This window comes from Cryptotermes secundus, unplaced genomic scaffold, assembly GCF_002891405.2.
Source record: "Cryptotermes secundus unplaced genomic scaffold, Csec_1.0 scaffold72, whole genome shotgun sequence".
Lineage (NCBI taxonomy): Eukaryota > Metazoa > Arthropoda > Insecta > Blattodea > Kalotermitidae > Cryptotermes > Cryptotermes secundus.
In genome coordinates, this window is record NW_019730103.1 from 1,090,126 (window position 1) to 1,112,602 (window position 22,477).

A 22,477-nucleotide genomic window follows, 5' to 3' on the forward strand; every position below is an offset into this window, starting at 1 on the left:
TGGCTTGTAGCATAGTGTCTCAACCAACTGTGCTACCACACGATCCCTCATCTTTCTAATATATAAATTATAAAAATAAAATCTTCTGATTTATTCAGGGACAAGATTTGTGCACAAATACAGACAAATGACACTCCTGAAACCACTTTTACAGATTTGAGGGTCAAATTATTTTTGCAAACATAGTAACTGCTGTCTGTGGATTATACTATTGAGTCCATGAAATACAGTGCAGCTACACACCTCTGAATAGTACTCTTGTGTGCATGTTGAAAAGGTTTTATGATTAAGTATGGAGCAGAGTGCTTGAGAAGTGAAGAACAGTTGTTCATGATATTCCATTCCCTGATGGAACCTTAAGGTTCATTAGACCACTATTGATCCCTGTCCTGAGCCAGATGAAATCCAGTCCATGCCCTCTCATTCTATTTCATTAAGGTCCATTTTAATATTCTTCCATCAATGCCTAGGTCTTTCAAGTGTTCTGGCCAAAATTTGTGATAATCACAAGATACTGATTTGTAGGAAGAGAACAAAATCATTATTTGCTCTATATCTTTATGTACACATCATCATTATTAATATTAATGTTTTCCACATTACATTTATGACAAACTGAAAATGAAATTGAGTGTGAGTAATGTCCAAGATGCTAATTCATAATAAAAACCTAAATTTGCAAGAAACTATTCATTGTTTAAGAAATTGTTAGATGCCTGAATGAGATTTTGGTTGTGGTAGAAAAAACTGGAAGTTTTTGTATCAGCTAATATAATTCCTGAAAATTAGATATGCATTGAAAAATATTCTTTTCTGGTGTGTAGTGTCATGTGGTTCGATAGAAATTCATGAGTGTTTCAGTGGAAAGCACAGGGTTGAAGAGTGTGCCAAATAAATAATGAGCAAGAAGCAAGTGGCAAGCAGAGCAAACCATGTGCATGCAGTGTGTGTTCCCGTTGGCTCTCTCTGAGGTCTTCCTGGCCTATATTAGATCCTGGTTTTCCACACATGGTTCACTCTGCTTGCCACTTTATTCTTGCTGATTCTTTTGGTTCTGTTACTCATTGTCCTCTAGGTGGAGACTGTGCATTCCTCTTAAGCACCAGTGAACTTCCAACTGAAATGCCTAGATGTCTTCATAGGCATCACTGTGAGAACCTCAAATTGAGGTTAAGTATACATCATTTTGGATGGCATTTAATCCAGTAAACAGTGCACTATTTGCGTTATATTTGGAGTGATAAATACACAGTCTCTAAAGTACCATTTATTACTATCCATGGTGATTCATTACATCCTTTGCCTTAATTCCTCTGTATTTAATGGAAAGTTATTTATCAGTGTATATGTTCATTTATAATGTTATCTTTCACATGCTATTTACCTTTTTTTTTTTTTTTTTAATTCACTTAATGGGGGGTGGAGACCAACTGGGTCCACTCGGCATGCCGGCCACTGATTGGCCTGTTGTAGCCTGCCCCGGGTGATTATGATGATGGAGGATGCTATTTACCTTACTCATTATTTTCAGTAACTGCTTTTATGTCTTCTGTATTTGAATATGCTCAACACCTCTGACCATTTACATCATACCTCTGGATAAATAATATTCCCTCCTGGAAAATAAAGGTTAATGATTTAGAGTAAAACCTCAGTAACCCAGACCCTCTGAAATTTTTATTTTTCATGACTTAGAATTTAATGACAGTTTCCTGCTTCTTGTATAGTGTATCAGAGTACAAATATAGTATCTAGTTTTTTCTGAATTAAGTTCAGTTTTGTATTGAACATAAATATCTTTATAACATTTTGTTTTTCATTTCATCGTAACAGTATTTATGTCTTGATACAATCTAAGTTAATGTTGTGGACTGCAACAAATTTGTTTATTTTTATGAACCGTGACTTAAAATATTTACATATGTCCTATAATTTGGACCACCTCTTCACCCATTTGATCTGAATTAGTGAGATTTTACTTTAATTTGCATTCTCTTATTCTTTCATTACATAACAATTCAAAAACTGTAAAAGGAGTCAGTTTTGTAATCGCTATAAGAGAGTTGAAATAACTTTATTAGAACAGAGTAGACACTGTCTTTTTCCATCATGATCAGTTTGACTGGTAACTGCAGGAAAATATACAGACATAAAATTTCAACCATTTTTTTCTGGCAAAACAGGCCTTGGCTTCCATGTTAAAATTAGTCTGTTGTGATTGTTAGAGGCATCAGCAAACCAGTGTTTGGCGAGTTGATGTTTTAGTTTGTTTATTTTGTTCCCATTATATCAGCTTTTTATGACTAAAACATTCTGATACACCATGCACACCCAAATAAACAGTAATCATTAAGATATCAGAAATTTGTTTTGTTATTATGTGTTCTTAGACCTATTTTGAATGAGATGTACAGTTCACTGTAGGTAGATGTGGAATGAATGAAGCTTGAATTTGTTGAAATGAGATGGAAAATATTCTGTAATTCTGTATGTATGTACCGCTTGTTTGAGTTCTAGTATTTGTTTGGGCATTTGCATTCATAAATCATTTATTCATTTTAGCTAAATGCCAAAGAATGTGATTTTGTGATGAAGTAGCTTTTTTTAATGTGCCAGTTTGAATGTGCTACTATTTAGTATGTGTAAAGTTTGTTTTGTTTTTTAAATGTTTAACTGTTAAAAGTATTGTAATTCATCTTTATATATTGAACAGATGATATAATACATTCATTCTATGTAAAATTGGCTGCATTTGTGCAGAGATATAGAAGAAAATGTTCATTTCGTTTCTGTGTGACAGACAAGCATGCTGCCCCAAATTTTATGATTCATTTAAAACATACAAGCAATTTAGGATTATTTTAAATGCCATAGAAAGACAAATCACTCAGGGATCAGGCAACTTTATGATTTAATTATAGTAACAAAAGCACAGCGATAATATACCAGCTACTCAAGCATCAAACTGTGGCTTCAGTTTTCCTGACAATAGCAGCAGGCACAGAATGATGTAGAGTGCTCATGTTGTATGTACTGTTACATGTGTAAATTAATGTGTGATTATGTGTTCTTGTTAGTTGTTTGCATCAGAATAGTTACATCTGTAACAATGAGAATTATATTATAAATTCTTTTACTTTTATAATAAAACCATGTGTACTCTAGCATTCTTGTAACATCTGTGGCTTTTTAGGATGTGTATTAATTTATAACATTTGTAATGCTGATTGATTGCCAGTTGTTAAAGAGAGAATTCCTGGTCATCTTCCTTTTCCTGCTTCTGAATATGCCATTACATTGGATTTTAATTCTTTTTGCCTTTTTCACATCATCGTTCTGTAACTGAATTTCTAAATATGCAGATTTCTGGCACAAATGAGATATTGGCTGTTACTGGTATTATAGGTTTTGTCCACATTAACACCTGGAATCATTTGTTAATTCAAGAGTTCATCAGGCTGTAATTCCTTTTTATAAGATACATTTTTGCTGGTACTTTATGTATCAACATGAAATACTAAGAAGTTAGGTTACTTGGAGAAAACTAGTTACAAGAAAGCACAGTGTTCTTTCATCTTGTTGATTCTTTTGAATTGTTGAGTACAGCAACTGTAAGAAACCGTTTCTCAAATGAAATGAGCGTAGTTTGTGTTTCTTTCAAAATCACATGCTGCTAAGAATGGACTGTAAGAATGTTCATTCGTATGTTTTGCATCCTGTTGTTTATGTCATTACTATGTAAATTTGTCCGTCGATCACAACAGTTCTACAATTCCGGTAAGTAACTGGCAGGCTCAGATGTCAATAAAATCAGTTAGTTTATTAAAATGTGATTTTTTGTTACATGTTTCTGTCGTTTATGACCATCATCAGACATTAGTAAAACTCATCTATATTCGTTACCGGACTGCATGTTGCAGTGGATCCAATGCTGTTAGTTTTGTCATGTACAAGTTTTTACATAGAACTTCAAACAGATATATAGTAGCATCAGGTATCACATTAAGCTCACCAGGCACTGCTGGAGTAACAAGGAAAGCTGGCACCATTTAGTGGTAAGTAACTATTGATATAAGCCTGGCATCAGACGGGGAAAATATGTGCCATTTATGGGGATTCATTATTGTACTGTAATTTATTCAATATAAGATTGCTTCAAGTTTAGTTTCTGCAAATAAGAGGAAACTAAGATACTACATTTCGTGGCTTTCCATGAGGTTTCAAGCCACAGGTGGTGCTACAGTCTTAGTTCATATTTATTTGTCGCATTATACACCCAACACATGACAGTATCATAAAAATGTAATGAATACTGAAAATCTGGTATATCTTCATCTTCCAGTTCAGTAATGGAAAGCTTTATATGGCAAAAGTAACATATCTTATAAAAAAAAATGTAATAAATACTGAATATCTGGTATCTATTCATATTCCAGTTCAGTATTGGATACGATTATATAACAAAAATTAATAATATATATATTTAAGAATTGCAGTTACTATTGAAAATCTTATGTTCACCAGTTCAGTACAGGTAGGATTATATGGCAAAAGCAAGAGAAGGAATACACCTATAACAACAGAAGTGAATAACAGTGTAACGAAAATGAAATAGGTAAAGAAATTACATAAATAGTCCTACCCACATTCAATCCTAATACTGATTCTGCTCCACACTTTTTTTATNATGCTGGGAATACAAATACAGTATTTAGATGGATGTTGGGAGAAATGGATCCAAGGTGGCGGGGTGTGGACAGGATTCTTTTATTATTATTTTTATTGGAGTGAGACCATTTGGCACTTTGGCTAGTTGTAGCTTATTGTACCAATCCTAGATGATGGTGATTGTAGAGCAGTTGGTGGAAAGAAGGTGGCAGGGGAAATCGAAGTACTTGGAGAAAATCTGTCCCAAGTGCCACATTGTATCCACTACAAATCCCACATGATGAGACCCGGGAAGCTCGCGCAGGAGTCGTCTAACTGAGAATAAGGCTCAAAGAGTTCTGTGAGAACAATGCAGTGAGGTCGCGGGTTCCATGAAATGGTAATTTCTTCGGGCAATGAGCAGCTGTTTGCAGGGAGACGGCACAATGAACTTTGTCCTGATGTATGCTATCAATTTGTGCATGTAGGAAGCAAGTGCTACTATATGAGGAAGGTGAAGGTAACAAATTTGTGTAGATCTGGTGATACATGGGTGAGACACTGGCGTAGTATTGGGGAGGTACGGGGTTCGAGACCGCGGTGTCTTTTGTCAATAGAAATTGAAAAGTGAATCAATAAATATGATTTTTCTGCATCCATAAATAAAGCCGTAAAATAGGAATATCGCAGAAGTTAGTGTAACATGTGCTACGGTGGTCTAGTGGTAAGGCACCGGCGTTGTATAGGAAAGGTCGTGGTTCGAGAACGGCAGGATTTTTATAATTAGATTTTTATGGCATTACATAGCGAGATGTAACATAAGAGGAAGATTAAAGGCAGAACATCTTGTGTGGCATCGATGGCCTATGGCTAGGACACTGGCCTTATGTACCGGAGTTGCAGCGTTCGGAACCAACGAAAGTTTAATAAAATACAAATAACATTTTTTCTGTAACTATAACAACAGATGTAACATAAGACGAAGATTAAAGCTAAAAAATTTCCGTGGCATTGGTGGCCCATTGGTAAAACACCGGCGTAGTAAAGGGGACTTCGAAGTATCGAGACCAACTATAGTTTTGTGATTTGGAAAGTAAGTTAATTGATTTTTCTGGAATTATAACCGAAGATGTAACTTAGGAAGATAAAAGAAAATAAACTTCAGTGGTGCTGGTGGTCTAGGGGTAAGACATCAGCTTAGTGTTCACAAGGTCCCTGGTTCAAAACCAGTAGGATTTTTGTGGAAAAAAATGGAAAGAAGTTAAGAGATAGGGTAAAGGAGGAGGGAGGGACCGGGGTGAGGGATGATTTTTTGCTTTTTTTTTTTTTTGCGGCCGCTCATTAAGACACTCGCCTAAGCGGGTTTTATTAAAATCCACATGGGATCAAAAAGAAAAAAAAATTCGGCCCACCGTCCGCCCACCAACCACCCGCCCTTAGGGGGTGACTTTGACTTATTCATTTCAGACCTAGTTCTATGAACGAGAGTTAGCAAGAATTTTATAATAACTGTAGCGCCATCAGTTGACTAGAACCTCATGGAAAGCCACGAAGTGAAGTAAACAACGTAACATCATAGTTTCTTACGACCTCACATACTCTGCTGTGACAAGCCGCTCCTCCAAAAATTCATTATATAGGGCTAGGGCGCCAGTCACCGAGGATGAGATCGTGGAAGCCTGGCAGCTCACCCATACCCGCCCTTAGGGTCATGCAGGATTGTAATCGCTTGACGCCAAGCTACATTAGCGAGAATTAAGAAAATATTAAATAACAGTGTAGCGCCATCTGTGGATTGAAACCTGAACATTACTCCACAGATGGCGCTACACATATATACTACTATATACAGAGTGTATCACGACTTTAGTACATAACTGCAGGAAGTGATTTCCTAGGTCTTTGTGATCAAAAAAGTTCATATAAACATGTGTCCGATTTTGGACGGTTATGGAGTTATGACCGTTTTTAATTCCCTTACACACTCTCGTGTGAACCGCGTCTGTCAGCTGGCGAGTCGCTATTTTTAGCCAGCTACAGACAGAGCGTTCTCGTTATCTCGACGCTTGAAATGTGCCTAAGGCGTGGTGGGTTAGTATGTCCGGCGCGGTTCACAACGGAGCGGCAGCCTGTGTTGCGGCCGGCGGTGGCATTTTCGAAAATCAGCTTTAAGCACCAATAAATTCAAATTAAAGGTAATTTCACGAAGTTAGTTTTACATTCATACTTTAATCATATATTATGCTGGTTTATTATTTTGTTCCGTTTATTGTCACTAATCGTTACCATATATCTGAGTTTAAAACGGTCATATCTCCGTAACCTCCCAAAATCGGACACATGTTTATATGAACTTTTTTTTATCACAAAGACCTAAGAAATGACCTCCTGCATTTATGCCCTAAAGTCGTGAAACAACCTGTATACCAGGCCTCTGTGAATCCAGGCTCAGTACAGCAGACTATGCCCCATTTCTAGCAGTACTCGCTACCTCGGCACACTAGTTACTTGAACGGGCGTATGCCTGACCGCCGCCAAGTTTAAGCCTCTATGTCGGGCTTCACCTTGGCTAATAAAGCGAACATTCTCATTTTCATGATTTCGTATGACTTCTGCTTGTTGCCTGCATAATTTTGTTTTGTAATCATATACGTATGGGATTTTGAATGCCATGTGCAAATCGCTGACCGGTGTGCACCATGGAAAATTGCCAGTGGTGCGGAGAACCTTGTTTTCAGATGCTGCCGCAAACTCCCAGGCGGGACTAGCATAAGTCATTACAGATCTAATAAGAGCTTTGTGGAGGGTCAGTTTAGTGTTAGCGCTCAATCACTCACTTTTGAATAGGGAATATACTCTAATGAATGTTCTGAAGGCCTTGGCTTCGATCGTTTCTATGTGCAATCTCCATGTCACTCTCTTATCGAAGATTACACTTAGATATTTTGCACTATTTACAAATGGAATATTTCGTCCATTTAGAGTACGACAAGACTCAGGAGGTAGACACCCACGAGAGAAGTAGACCCCCCGAGTTTTATCTTCATTAATTTTTATATTCCAGCGCTCACACCAGGTCTCTGACCCCCGGCGACCATCGACTGGGTTCCCCGTTGGCTGGCTCCCAAGGAAATTCACGCTACAGCCCCCCTCACATCTCTGTGACTGTAACATTGTACTAAATCAGAGGTAACTGTGTTGATAGGGGTCTGGCTTTCTCTGACCCGCATGAAACACGGACCTAGAGGTATTTAAATGCAACAGCTCACATGTACGAAATTAGTCTTCCATCTGCTGAAAGACTGATTTCTCTGGGTTAACGTCCTGCCAGCTGTGTCAAGGTGAGTGATACAACACTAGAACGAAACGTTTCCCTCAGAACTAAATGTTCATGTTCTATGATCGTATATTTTCCATTCAATGGGATAAAATATGGCGCTGTGCGCACTGGCGTACGTGATGAAAAGAGTCTATGTTCTCTAACGCTCTCAACATGTCTGAACACTCAGTGCAATAGCACTGGTTATTTCACTCATGGAGCTGAGCCCTTCTACAGAAGCTGCCAATTGTGCAGCTACTCAAGAACTTCTCAGCATTTTATGGAACCCGAAGGTTCATTACCTTGTTCGCAAGAGCCCTCCACTGGTCCCTACCGTGAGCCTGATCAATCCAGTCCATGCCATCTCATGCTTCCTCATTAAGATCCATTTTAATATTGTTCACCCACCTATGTCTTGGTCTTCTTAGTGCTCTCTTTCGTTCTAGTTTTCCCACCAATATTCTATATGCATTCATCTTCTCTTCCGTTCGTGCTACATTTCCTGCTCATCTATTCCTCCTTGACTTGATCATTGTAATTATACTCGGATAAGAGCACAAGTTATAAAGTTCCTCATTATGAGGTTCTGCGGGAATTTGATCACTACCTGTGCGATTTATACATTTTAAATTTTGCAATAGGAATTTAAACCTCAAAAGGACTAGGATCAGTTACTAATGACTCAGCCGCATGTATTTGTATCTGCCTAACATCACTGACCCTATGTACTTTCACTAACTGAGAGAATAGTTCTTCTACCTATTCAAAATGTTGTGGGAATCTGCAAGTAGATCACCGTTCTCATCCTTCACTAAGTTACTTCTAGTTGGTAACCCCTCTTGTTCTTACTGTTCGTTGCACGCTCACCAATTTTGTCTTTCAGATATTCCCTCTTTTTATTCCTTATACGAGTATGAATCCACGTGTTATTTGTTGTTACTAATTTTTTATGCTATATTTAACACCGCCGCCAGTAGCTCAGACTTTTAGGCTGATTAATGAATTATGGATTTGATAGTAGACGGCCTCCTTAAAGTAAGCTGTTCCGGTTTTCCGCTGAAAGATTGTGAAAACGGAGGAAAGCCTACATCAGGACACTCGGGGTTCCGGCTGATATTCGAACCGTACAACTTCCGAATACGAATCAGGAACGTTACAGCTAGAATCAACTGTCTGAGTGAGTTATGTAAAGACGTTGACAGAAGTGTATCCTTTATGTAGAGTAGAAGAAAAGGCACGTTTGTCTACGAACGGTGAAGTTACAATAACTTGATTAGCATGGAGGTGTCGAAGAGAATCCATGAACCTTTATGTAGGACGAGGCCTCGAGAATCGAACCGGGCATCTCTGTTCATTTCCTCAGCGGCGCATGATTTTCATTGCTCCACCAGAAACATGGAAATCAGGTAGCTTAACATAAACTATGCACTCTGTCTCTGAAGAATCCCGGCCCTGAGCACGACTTCAATGGAGTGTGAGCCTCGTCTCACCATCGTCGCAGTGACGTGTCATACGGGTTCTTCAAGGTCAGGCGATGGTATTCACTACTGTGGTTAACGCGCAATGTTGTGTGAAAATCTGGGGCAAGCTACCATTACGCTGCGCCTACGGAAAGGGGTCACATGTGTAATTGGATGGCGCTTGAGGCTCCCATTTTCCCCCTACAATTGTGTTCCTCTTCGGTCCTCTTTGCCTTTTAATGAAACCAAATTGCCTGTCTCTAGCTAGAGTTCATATGATTGTCACACACCAACCTAAGTCCAAATATAATGGTTCCATTCGAGGGAATATACGGAACTATGCTGAAGCGGGAAGCGTAACAATTACGAGTCATTATAAGGGTCGAATCATGGAACTTCTTCCCGTCGCCTCAAATACAGAAAATTTTGCGCTTGCGGACTGCTCCAAATATGCATTACAGATGGGTTAAGCGCTAAAGTCAATTGCAGTTTCCATTGCGTCAACTGACTGTGACATCTAAACTGATACGTGTATAACTCGCTAGAGGTATCCATATCAGAACTATGGATAGTGTTATTTCTTCCGCGATAGATACTGGCATGACATCGTCAACTGATATTAGGCAGTCATTTCCTCCACCACTGATATACTGGTTTCAAAATGGCCGCGCCGAGCTAATTATCATGGGATTATTTTACTCGTCTGACCATCCAGTGCTTCTCGTTTACTACAGTTCTTGTATTGCACATGAAAGTCAAAGTCAAAGTCATGTTGCAACTGACGGTCATGTGGCAGCTTGTATTAATAAGCCTACTGTGTGTATTTACATACATTTACAAATACGCACTTATTCAGTACTTCTATGTACAATATATATAAGGCATCTGTTAGTCCAGGCTCGATACAGCAGATTATGCCCTATTTCTAGTATTATTCGCTACCTCAGCACTCTAGTCACTTGAACGGGTGTATGCCTGACCGCCGCCAAGTTTAAGCCTCTTATAGTTCCTATGTCGGGCTTCGCCTTGACCAATAATTTCCATGATTTCGTATGACTTTTGCTTAATCTTAATTTTTGTATTCCAGCGCTCAAACCAGGTCTACTGCAATGATCTGGAACGCTGCCGTAATATACGTCACGCTGGTAGCCTGGATGTACATTGTGTCAACAGAAGACTCCACCCTGCTTACAATGAAACCTATAATGCCGCCGTATCAAGGAGGGCCCTGGGTGTACCCGAAGCCCACGACAGCAAGACCAGACGTCCAATAAAATTTATTAGTTTTGTTCACTATGTCTATACTTGAAGTCTGTATCAATAGTGATTCAATATACTAAGGCCAATCTAATTAACATTATAATCCTTCAGTGGGTATTTCACTTTCAACCATGATGTAAATGTTTCTCAGTTGCCGGATCCAAAAACTTTTAGTAATACAAGCGTATTTTCCTTCTAATACTATCAGGAAAGGGCGATAAAATTTATTATCAACGACTTACCTCATGGGCTATCCGCGCTGCACGTGCAGTATTCGTGTTCTCGCCAGAACTGAGGAACAGCATCGATCAAAGGCAGCAGGCGGCTGCCGCATGCGATTGAACTACCCACTACTTGTAGAATGCGATCGGGCCGCGTGCGGCGCGGTTACCTCAGCCTGAACCCGCCTTTAGTTTACCTTTACAATGCACAATTTTGAGGAGTAGAAAAAACCACCAGTATGAAAAATAAAAAAAGCAATAGTTACCAATACAGTGCATTTAAGTCTACGTAAACTCGCTGTAACGATTGCGTTTCAAAGATGACGCACTCTGGTTGTCTCAAAATGGACCAATGAAAAAACCGAAGACCCTACAACGGCCTTTAGTCCAATCTTCTGGGATATGACCACCGTATAGTCGGAAATGGAATTGACATTAAGGTGTCGAATTCATCTGTTGGGTTCTTACTCGCATTTGCTGTCACGGTAGCTTCAATTTAGGAATGACTCCTCACTTACTCCTGTTCGATTGAATTTTGGCCCTGAAAAGGGCCGTTTTATATTCTTTTGAATTTATGCCCGCTCACCTCTGATGCGCCTAGCAAGCTGAATGTCCTTAGGCATGATGGTAACGCGCTTTGCATGGATTGCGCATAGGTTGGTGTCTTCAAACAGACCAACCAAGTAGGCCTCACTAGCCTCTTGCAACGCCATCACTGCCGAACTCTGGAATCTCAGATCAGTCTTGAAATCCTGGGCAATCTCACGAACAAGCCGTTGAAAGGGTAATTTACGTATTAGCAACTCGGTACTCTTCTGATACCGGCGGATCTCCCGCAACGCGACAGTACCAGGGCGATAACGGTGGGGTTTCTTCACACCACCAGTAGCTGGAGCACTCTTCCGCGCTGCTTTGGTAGCCAATTGTTTCCTCGGCGCTTTACCTCCAGTTGACTTACGCGCAGTCTGCTTCGTACGAGCCATATTACCACAATTATACCACTCAACAACTAGACAGCAGAACTTACAGTGAATATGGGGCACAAATTTTGCCCACTTTTATTGGCATTGCCTTCTCAAGTTTGCTCCGCCCAACTGAGGAGCGTAATTCGATTGGGCAAGAGCAGAGCTCACGCAACTTACTTGGCCAATTGGAATTGACGACAGACTATTTGCGCAATTTTGCTCCACCTGATTGAGGAGCTGAAATCCGATTGGGTAATTGGAATAGACGACAGACTATAAGAAGCGGGATCTGGGCCCAGCGAGTTATTCCATGTCAAACCAGAACAACAACGAAGGCTCGAGTTTGTGAATATGACTGGTCGTGGCAAGGGTGGGAAAGGTTTGGGTAAAGGTGGGGCGAAGAGGCATAGGAAGGTTCTGCGGGACAATATCCAAGGAATTACGAAACCCGCTATTAGACGCTTGGCTCGTCGGGGTGGCGTGAAGCGCATATCTGGCCTAATTTATGAGGAGACGCGTGGTGTGTTGAAAGTCTTTCTGGAGAATGTTATACGGGATGCTGTAACTTACACTGAGCATGCTAAGCGGAAGACCGTGACTGCAATGGATGTGGTCTATGCTTTGAAGAGACAGGGCCGTACCTTGTATGGCTTTGGAGGTTAGAGGCTTCATATGATAGGCGCGTAACGAGTTACGCAGCAAAAACGGTCCTTTTCAGGACCAACAATTGTGTCAAAGGATGGTTTCCTGTTTACAAATCAAATTCCATGTCATCTTGTTCTTAATGTTTTTATTTTAGCGTCTTGTTGCACCGATTTTCAACCATGATATGTATACAGTGGTCGTCTTGTAGTGCGCTCAATTTCTACATGTTCCGGCAACATAATTCCATCATCAGGTGCCCTAATTACGCTAATCTATTTCATTACTTGCCACTATATGTATAAAATTATTCTACACTACAACACTCGCTGGAACACATCACAAGACACGGTTTACACAATATAAGAAAGACCCCCCCATAGCGGAAGAGCCACACGTAAGTTAAGATGAATAAAAAGTTTTAGTGAGTGTAAATTTATTATAGTTGACAAATATGCACTTTGTGGCCGAAACATGTGAAGTAGCGGGTAAAATTGAGTGCACTACTAGACGGTCACTGTATACATATCTTGTTCTGTTACTGTATTCTACAGCGGTTCGACTGAGGCTCGAAATGATGGCCTGTTGGTTCATCTCTCACAGCAAGAGGCAGTAGTCTGCAAAGGGTCTAAGCCGGTCTACGGCCTGTTATGTACTGAAGGGGTGTCTGAACAACGAACAAGCTCTGCCAGAAACTGGGCATATCCCCTGGCGAAACATTTAGAGCAGGGAAATATTGGCTGTTGCTACACGACAATGTCCCTGCATATTGCTTGTTCTTTTCGAAGATGAACTGGCAAGGCTATAGGTCACTTCGCTTTCCCATACCCTCAGGTTTATGTCTTTATCAACTTTACAACTTTATCAACGTTGGCAGACTTGCATAGCAGCATCCACACCCCGTCTCAGGAGAAATACTTTCCCAAGCCAAATCTTATATTTTTCTGCCTAGCACATAGTCGTCACCTTCGGTCTGCTCATGACGACACTTTTCTCAAGATGTGGGGGTGCCCTCTCTAAGGGTCCTTTCGCACCGAATGAGTCCAGTCCAGTCACGTCAACGCCAGTCCAGTCATTAGGTTTCATACTGAATATGTCTTTGTCAGTCAGTGATCATTCTTTCTCCTGGTCAGATGGACGTGGAAATGATTGCGTTTATTATACTTAGAAGATTGCAGAGGAGGAGGGAAAGAAGGCGAAAGAAAATGTTTTGGATTCATCCTATTAACATGAAGAGAGATGCATTTGGTACTTTCAAACATCTGTTTCCAGATTTATTAAATGATCCAAGGAAATTTTATAACTACTTTCGAATGAGTAGTGAAAGATTCTATGAGCTAGAAAATATGTTGCATGACTACATAGTGAAACAAAATACAAACTACAGAGCTTCTATATCACCACAGGAACGATTAGCTGTTTATCTCAGGTGAGAATAAAGTTAATACTTGCTTATTTGTTACTCTTTATTGAGAAAAGAAGTATAAAGGCATGGCTCAAAGCTGATAATTTTGAAATTCACATGTTTGAGACAATGGCTGATTAACTACCTGCTGATCTGTCTGGATGGAGAACTCAGAATAGGCCCCAGGTGATGATGATGACCGAGAATATTGATCATATCTTGACTGAACAGAAGATGGATTGGAGGGAAACTGAACAGGGGACGCAGATGTTAATTTATGTCTCAATAATTGTATTACCTCCCCTCTGAACTCTAGATTTTCAAGGGGCCCCAGTTTCTTAATACTAGGAAGTAGACTCTTTAGAAACATGAAATCTGGATCATCATCATCTTGACGTCTAGTGGTCACCTTCTCCAGCATGTTCAGGTACATCTTATCGATGTAATCTTGTCCAGATGCTCCAGGTTTCTTCCGTTTTCTATTCTCTGAGGAAGTATCTTTCGTATTTTGTGACTCAAAATTTTCAGTAGCATTAATTTTAGAAACATTCTGGCTCTCTTCTTCTCCAGCCTCATGACTTTCTTCTTCAGTATTTTGCTGCGACTCTTCTTCCATACTTCCGCTTTCTGTGTTGGGAACGTTTCCCGTTGTTTTCTTGTGGCTGAGACTAACATCCAAAAATGAGAGCAAGGTGAAGAAGGGCCAAGTTATTTTTGAACTATCTGCGGCGGAACCAGATGGTATTGTACTCAGCTTCCTTCTTTCTCGCATATAATTACTTCTCAAATTCTGCCATTTAAATCTGGCCTCCTTATCTGAAAAGACAATACAAATAAAATATGACCCCAATGGAATGATATTTCTTTTTTCTTCTTAGGTATTTGGCCACAGGAGAAACATTTACGTCACTAAGCTACGCTTTTCGTATTGGAATAAGCACCATCCATTATATAATCACAGAAATGAATTCAGCAGTATGGAGAATTCTACAGCCGTTATGTATGCCTGTTCCTACAACACAAAGATGGAACGAAAGTGCAGAATCGTTTAATGAAGTGTGCAAAATGCCTAACTGTATTGGCAGTGTAGACGGTAAACATTGTGCAATAAAATGCCCACCCCATGCAGGTTCACAATATTATAATTACAAACATTTCCATTCTATTATTTTGATGGCAGTTGCTGATGCTCATAGTAATTTTATCATGATAGATGTTGGCGCGTATGGTCGGGACAATGACAGTACAATTTTCAATGAATCGGGAATGGGCAAAGCTTTCCTAGATGGAAGATTGAATATTCCAAATCCTAAGGAAATTCCTGGTACTGACGTAGTGATGCCATTTTATTTAGTAGGCGATGAGGCTTTCCCGCTGAGAACTAACATCATGAGACCATACGCTCGACGAGATCTTCATTATTCCAAACGCGTATTTAATTATAGATTATCAGCAGCACGTCGCACAGTGGAATGTGCTTTTGGAATACTTGTACGAAAATTTGGAATTTTCCAAACGAGTATTGCCACTAACGTTGAATTGGCAGAAGGTTCAATAAGAAGTGCATGTGTACTACATAATTATATACGTCAAAGAGGAAATGACAATGACTCTATCTTAGAAAATAACTTTCTGGAAGAAAATGTTAATATTCCTCAGTTAAGATCTCTAGCGCCTACATCACATCACAGAGGAAGTATTGAAGCAGTAAAAATTAGAGACAAATTGAAGGATTATTTTCTCTCTCCTGTCGGTTCTGTGCCTTGGCAAGATGGCAAATGTGCGTAATTATGTGCAGTCTGTCACTTTTAATATTTACGTAGGTTGTAATAATATTATTATTTTAACTACCTGACAAATTATACTACTACAACCAACAATTGGTTCACAAGTTCATAAATTTTTGTACATGAAATAATATAAATAAAAAGTTCGTACCAGTTGTTTGTAATTCTTCTGCTATGCTTCTCCAAACACTAGCAATGTAGTCTTTATTTCGATGGTTTGGGTCCTTTGTGTCATATATTTCACGTCTACTTCTCACTAGAATTATCAGTTTCTCGACATCCATATTACAACAATATGTTACACATGAAACCGATTAAAGCGCGTGTGACTTATGAGCGAGACGCACGAAGACTGGCAAGAAATTCAACCGGATGAGTCCTGGCCAGTCATGACAATAGCGTATAACATTTAACCGCGCAACAGCAGCGGGCATTTAAATGATCTCCGGCAGCCTCACACTTACCCATTTCTTAGAAGTCCAGTCATGAATAGCCTACTCAGGAAAAGGGGGAATATGAAGAGACTGCTAAAACGAGCCACGAGTAGCAAGATTTCATGCTAAATATCACAATAGTGGAAACAAAAATTTAAGCTAAACAAGCAGAACATCGTGGAATATGGGACTTGCGCTAACGAAACTGCCAGGTGAGTTCCACACAGAATACAATTTGCTGTCAGAGATAACAAGTTTTCTACAATAACGCTGTCCACCAATGCTCACTCCAAACTTATTTTGGTGGCCCTGAAAAGGGCCGTTTATCAAAAGTCCGTTTACTTTGCGCTAGTGTACTTAGTAACTGCCTTCGTCCCCTCACTGACTGCATGCTTCGCCAGTTCTCCAGGCAGCAATAACCTTACTGCAGTCTGAATCTCCCTGCTTGTAATCGTAGACCTCTTATTATAGTGGGCCAATCTCGATGCCTCAGCCGCAATTCGCTCGAAGATGTCGTTAACAAAGCTATTCATTATGCTCATAGCTTTCGAGCTGATGCCTGTATCTGGATGAACCTGTTTCAGAACTTTGTAAATGTAGATGGCATAACTCTCCTTCCTCTTCCGCTTCTTCTTCTTGTCACTCTTTGAAATATTCTTCTGTGCTTTACCGGCCTTCTTCGCAGCCTTACCAGACGCCTTAGGAGGCATAGCGCTCAAAATCACTGTCCAACGTTCCAAGACTAAAATGCGTTAATGACAAAATTTTGAAAAGTTCCTAGTTTTATGACGTGAGTGAACTCGAAGTCTAGATCTCATTGGCTCGTTATCCAACCGTCTCAGTTCTCAATCTGATTGGTTCGGCTGAGCTGCCACTCATGTAATATAAAAGATTGAAGAACTCGTTACCTGATTGGCTAGGCCCTGTTTCCTCCAAACGAACAAAAGGACACGAGTTGGCATGCCTCGAAAATTTTTGTGGTGTACTTTCATTCTGCTACATACGTTGTGAGAGATGTCAGGACGCGGAAAGGGCGGTAAGGTGAAGGGAAAGTCAAAGTCTAGGTCCAGTAGGGCTGGACTACAGTTTCCGGTGGGTCGTATTCACAGGCTTCTGCGTAAGGGTAATTATGCAGAGAGGGTAGGCGCTGGTGCACCGGTTTATTTGGCTGCTGTTATGGAATATCTTGCTGCTGAAGTTCTTGAGTTGGCAGGCAATGCTGCACGCGACAACAAGAAGACCAGAATTATCCCACGTCACCTCCAGTTGGCCATTCGCAATGACGAGGAGTTGAACAAACTTCTGTCTGGTGTTACGATCGCACAAGGTGGTGTCTTGCCTAATATTCAGGCTGTTCTATTGCCGAAAAAAACTGAAAAGAAAGCTTAATCGTGAAGCTCTGACAAAAAACGGCCCTTTTAAGGGCCCCAACTTATGGAGGGGTGGTTGTCATGTCTGCACGGTTTAAGGTTGAAAGATACCAGGGAAATTTGGCAAACGCGATTTCCGAGAATTGTTATCCTGAGTTCCGTGAATAGAGCATTACAATTTGAGGAAAAACCAACGCAACTTGCGAAAAAGTGGCAAAGTCAACTTCCAAGAAACGCAGGGAACGTTTTTTTTAGATGTTTTGCCGCGTGGTTTCCCAGCGTTAGCTGTTATATATTGCACGTCAGTGATTCATTTGTTTAGATGCCACGAAAGGTAGAAGCTGCTAATTTTGTTTTTGTGCAGTTCGGTTTCTCCTACCAATCTTCATTCCACCAACTGCTCCACAATCACCCTCACCTATCGGGGTGATACAATAGGCCAGAAGTGGCCGTAGTACAAGGGACTTGGTCCCTCCCCACTAGCAATAAAAGAGCCTGATAAGTATACATATATATTTGTATATATGACAAATGCCTCCCAGAGTATGCTAGGCAATGGACTAATAGAGACTGACAAATGACAGACTCGACCTCTCGTGAGAGAGGGCGCCCCATTATGACAGGACAGTAACTTTCACTGTCGGTCGCAACGTGACTTTGACTTATGCTAGGCAGAACAAAATATAGTTTTGGGATTGTGAGACGGGAGTGTGGATGCCGCTATGCAAGTCTTGTAACCAGTTACACGATATTTTCAATTTTTTCCTTTTAATTTTGATGCCTACAGCAAAAATGGTTTCCCAGAGTTCTGCATTACAAATTCATTTGTCTGTTAACACTTGACAAATTTTAGCAGTCCCTGTTGTCGGAAAACGGAAGAAATAAAATCATTTAGTTCGCTGCTGGAAAACCTTAGAACTTCGTTACACCCTTCAGATTTTCGAATCGTTTCACTCTAAGGACAGAAGAATGAAAGCATGGCTATTCAAGAAAAAGCTAGAGCGGTCCTTTCTTCAGTGCTAAGACCATCCGTTGTAGCTGCAAGAGATCATTGCCCTGTCTATGGTCGTAAACGGACAGTTGCATCGTGGCTGAGATACAGATTGCGATCTGTTTTCTGTAAGTTCATAGTGAAATGGAATACTGTAGTTTCATTTCAATCTATATATACCGCATAATGAGGAGCTTCATAACTTCTTCCCTTCTCCAAGTATAATTAGAATGATCAAGTCAAGGAGGATGAGGTGGGCAGGGCATGTAGCACGAATGTTGGAGACGAGAAATCCGTATAGGATATTGGTGGGAAAGCCAGAAGGAAAGAGCCCACTGGGAAGACCAAGGCGTAGGTGGGTGGACAATATTAATATGGGTCTTAGAGGGACAGGATGGGATGGTATGGATTAGATTGATCCGTGTCAGGATAGGGACCAGTGGAGTTCTCTTGTGAAAACGGTAATGAACCTTCGGGGTCCATAAAATGCTGGGAAATTCTTGAGTAGCTGCAGATTTGGCTTCTCCTCAAGAAGGGCTCAGCTCCGTTAGTAAGTAAGTAATGTGTTTGTGTGACTCTGCCAAGTATAATTAAAATGATCAAGCCAAGGAGGCTGAGATTGTCTGGGCATGTAGCACGAACGGGGATGAGTGCATATATAGGATATTGGCGGGAAAACGAGAAGGAAAGAGACTACTAGGAAGACCAGGACGTAGGTGGGTGAACAGTATTAAAATGGATCTTAGATAGGATGGGGTTGTATGGACTGGATTGATCTGGCTCAGGATAGGGACCAGCGGAGGGCTCTTGTGAACATGATAATTCATGAAATTTCATGAAATTTTGGGAAATTCTTAAGTAGCAACACAACTGATGGCTTCTCAAGAAGGGGTCAACTACATCTAATCAAGATATAAAGAAAACCGTTGCCAATCAAGATTAACTGCGTTGGGGGGGAGGGGTCATTTTGATTACCGAAGCAAAAGGTAGCCCTAAAAACTTAAGACACAAATAAATGGACAATTTAATGATTTGAGTAGTCCCGATGAAAATATATAAAAAAAACCCGCTGTAAAGCCTGTATCTAAGAACTATAAAATAATGCATCTTTGATGAAAGTTTTGTCTGAACAGACAAGTGACTCATCTGCCTACTAAATGCCATGTCTTTTAAAGTACCTATTCAACTTTGAACAGGTTTTCATAGTATTCATATTTTGACCTGGATTAACTGTAACAAGATTTGAGGGTTTACTGTGTAATGCTCAGAATAATATGTACTAGATCTGTATTAATTCCAGACACACTTTGAACTACATCTTCATGGGCATCTCAATATTGAGAGCAACAGGTATCAGCAGAATTGTCAAAACTTTTGAAGTATTCCCTCATGATCAGAAGAATGGTATGTGCTGTATAATTACAGCTACATGACTAGTGTAACACATACTTTATGAAGACTAGTTAGTTAGTTAGTTATTTAGAGACGGTGCGTTTCCCCATGCACTGCAACCAGTTTGATCTATTGTGCTTCCCTCTATGATATTCTACCAGTCTCTATACCCTACTGATAAATGGTGCGTACCATCAGTCCCGCCGAGCAAGCGAGTTCGGCCACTTGCTTAGCGGTCTCTATAATGCTTCCCCCATCTATCAGAGGCTTAGAGACTATTGTCCTGGAATTTGGCTCAGTGATCCCCTTTGGGGATATGAGGTTCTTACTCAGAGCAGTATATCAGAAGCAATTTTCAGGTTTTTTGAGAGAGAATTACAAATTAGGAAAGGGCATATGGTTATTTTACACAAGATGGAGCTGCAGTATACATTGCAAATTATTCCATTTGTTTAAAACATGGCATTTGAGGATGGACTAATACATTGCAGAGTGTGACCTGCAAGATCTACAGGCACAAATCCCTGTGATCTTTATATGAGGAAACCTAAAAAATAATCAAATAACCCCCCTACATTGGAAGAACTTCAATACAGACTTTGTGAAACAATTTTATCTGCTGGGGACAGTGAATTCAAACTATTGTTAAACAATCTTTTCAAGAAACTTTAAGTTTATATAACAGTAGACAAGAAACATTGTGGGCACCTCCTATGATGGTGAGGTCTTTACACAATTTACTTACTCCAACATGTGCATGGCACAGTAGCAGTGAATCTATATTCCAGTTTCTCAGCAGATGATGGCTAAGGTTCTGGCTAAGAAATTAACGGTAAGAGGGTCACGAGATTCAGTTCTTCGATAAACTCTATATGATCACCAACCAACTAAAAACCTCCCTGCTTAATTCAAACACTATGACAGTCCCAGCCTCTTTTGAGTATAATATCATTGTTCTAAAATGAATGAAAATACAGAAATTGAAACATACTTCTCAGAAGTAAAAGTACTCATGCTTAGCACATTTTTTTTAATTATATATGTTTAGTTTGAGCTTAAACACTAATGATCCTTGCCTTTAAAGTGATGCTTGATTGCATATTCACTACAAAGTGCTTTTCAAGTATTTCCTATACTACTTCCTATAATCTATCCAATTATCTAGCCTTTCGAACATAGGTGTGAAGATTAATCTGATAGATTCTGACTTAGGTCCTTAATATTAAAAATCAGAATTATGCAAAACGTGGAACAGATATTTACTTCTGATTATAATGAATAATGTGAAAATGTTAAGATGGTTCTTTCATCAAAACATATTAGAATGTGTGGGACTATCTGGGCTTTGGTGTGTAATCTTCTTGGTCGTAAAGCTGCATAGTTCAGTGACAGCCAGACTTTCTGGGGCAACATACAGGATGAAACCAGCAGAAGGCAAGCTGACCTAGTCATGGCACTACAAATGAGAGGACCATACTCTTCATAGTCACCACCATGAGAATCTCAAATCCAATATACCAATGCCTTTGTTTTAAATAATTTTCATATTCTTATAGAGGTAAAGAAAGGCAAACTTGTTCCTGTGCTTAACTAATTAAACACTACACCATGAAGGCATATGGGGGAGTGGATGTATAGATCTGCATTTTCTTGACCTTGGCACTTGGAGGTATTTCTTATATTTTAATTAAAATTACACCACCCAGATACATGTACAAAGGTAAACCTAATCATTCTTTTTAATATAAATTATTCTTCTCACTTGGTGGTAAAGTTTTAATGCTGAAAAAATGGATACCAGTATTATTTCTCTTTGTATTAACATGTTTCACTATACAACCATGTGAATTATCAAATCCTTCAAATGGCAGAGTCAACAGCATTCCTAAACTACTGGAAATAGTACTGATACTCAAATCTGAGCATTTTAATGAAACTGCATGTATAAAACATGCACAGCATGGCAAGTCACAGAATACATTATACAAAGACAGTAGACCATACTAGTTCTTGCACCACATTGATCTATTGTGCATCGCCTCTCCGAATTAGGCATTTGAAGCTCATGACGTGAAGAAAATGCATTACTTTGCTTAATGGGGCATGCAGTTAGTTACGTGATTTCATGAAATGGAGATCCAAGTGATGAAACCTGAAATGAGTTAAAACCTTAGTCATATAGGACATGCAAGGCTCTTTCACCTTCATTATGGTACCTTTCACAAGTGAGACCATATATTAATCCTAGTGCAAATATGCATCCACTCAATTAACAATGTCCTGTAAATAGCCCCAACAGACCAAAGTCCTAACTTCAAGCAAAAATATCTCCACTAAATTGTGACCAGCCTGTCAGAATAAATGTTCTAGAGAACTCAATTCTTTCTTTCCTCACCTATCTCATGTAAATATGATCAAATTTCCTCTTTTCTGAAATTATGAATTTCCTTATGCCTCTCAAAATTCCCATATGTCTTCTTTCATGAAACTGGAAAGAAATTTTTGGTATCTCTGTAAAAAGAAATATGGAGTGAAGATATGTGAAATGGGTGGCAGTGCACTGCAACCTTTTATTTAATATTTC

The 22,477-nt window shown here is 39.7% G+C and overlaps 5 protein-coding genes across 5 annotated transcripts; 2 read left to right on the top strand and 3 right to left on the bottom strand.

The window, feature by feature from the left end:
• Positions 1–11,439: 11,439 nt before the first annotated feature.
• LOC111865999 (histone H3) lies at positions 11,440–11,921 on the bottom strand. Its single transcript, XM_023854468.2, has one exon. It carries the CDS (start codon positions 11,888–11,890, stop codon positions 11,480–11,482), a length of 411 nt encoding a protein of 136 aa, XP_023710236.1. The 5' UTR covers positions 11,891–11,921; the 3' UTR covers positions 11,440–11,479.
• A 1,669-nt stretch (positions 11,922–13,590) lies between these two features.
• On the top strand, positions 13,591–15,865 carry LOC111865997. Its single transcript, XM_023854465.2, has 2 exons — positions 13,591–13,943; positions 14,798–15,865. Exons 1-2 carry the CDS (start codon positions 13,648–13,650, stop codon positions 15,705–15,707), a joined length of 1,206 nt encoding a protein of 401 aa, XP_023710233.1. The 5' UTR covers positions 13,591–13,647; the 3' UTR covers positions 15,708–15,865.
• LOC111865998 lies at positions 13,963–16,014 on the bottom strand. The gene is made up of 2 exons (XM_023854467.2): positions 15,858–16,014; positions 13,963–14,735 (listed from the first exon to the last, which is right to left on the bottom strand). The coding sequence occupies exons 1-2, from the start codon at positions 15,988–15,990 to the stop codon at positions 14,011–14,013; spliced, it is 858 nt and encodes a 285-aa protein (XP_023710235.1). The 5' UTR covers positions 15,991–16,014; the 3' UTR covers positions 13,963–14,010.
• Positions 16,015–16,449: 435 nt separating this feature from the next.
• On the bottom strand, positions 16,450–16,891 carry LOC111866001 (histone H2B). The gene has a single exon (XM_023854470.2). The coding sequence runs from the start codon at positions 16,848–16,850 to the stop codon at positions 16,479–16,481; it is 372 nt and encodes a 123-aa protein (XP_023710238.1). The 5' UTR covers positions 16,851–16,891; the 3' UTR covers positions 16,450–16,478.
• Positions 16,892–17,120: 229 nt separating this feature from the next.
• LOC111866000 (histone H2A) lies at positions 17,121–17,564 on the top strand. The gene has a single exon (XM_023854469.2). It carries the CDS (start codon positions 17,155–17,157, stop codon positions 17,527–17,529), a length of 375 nt encoding a protein of 124 aa, XP_023710237.1. The 5' UTR covers positions 17,121–17,154; the 3' UTR covers positions 17,530–17,564.
• Positions 17,565–22,477: the final 4,913 nt, after the last annotated feature.

Excerpts from the sequence above, each read along its gene's own strand:
- LOC111866001 (XM_023854470.2), bottom strand. The coding sequence starts at position 16,850 with ATGCCTCCTAAGGCGTCTGGTAAGGCTGCGAAGAAGGCCGGTAAAGCA.
- LOC111866000 (XM_023854469.2), top strand. The coding sequence starts at position 17,155 with ATGTCAGGACGCGGAAAGGGCGGTAAGGTGAAGGGAAAGTCAAAGTCT.
- LOC111865999 (XM_023854468.2), bottom strand. The coding sequence starts at position 11,890 with ATGGCTCGTACGAAGCAGACTGCGCGTAAGTCAACTGGAGGTAAAGCG.
- LOC111865998 (XM_023854467.2), bottom strand. The coding sequence starts at position 15,990 with ATGGATGTCGAGAAACTGATAATTCTAGTGAGAAGTAGACGTGAAATA. Across the intron at positions 14,736-15,857 it reads AGAAGAATTACAAACAACTG|ATAAGGAGGCCAGATTTAAA; the intron begins GTACGAACTTTT and ends TTGTCTTTTCAG.
- LOC111865997 (XM_023854465.2), top strand. The coding sequence starts at position 13,648 with ATGGACGTGGAAATGATTGCGTTTATTATACTTAGAAGATTGCAGAGG. Across the intron at positions 13,944-14,797 it reads CGATTAGCTGTTTATCTCAG|GTATTTGGCCACAGGAGAAA; the intron begins GTGAGAATAAAG and ends TTTTCTTCTTAG.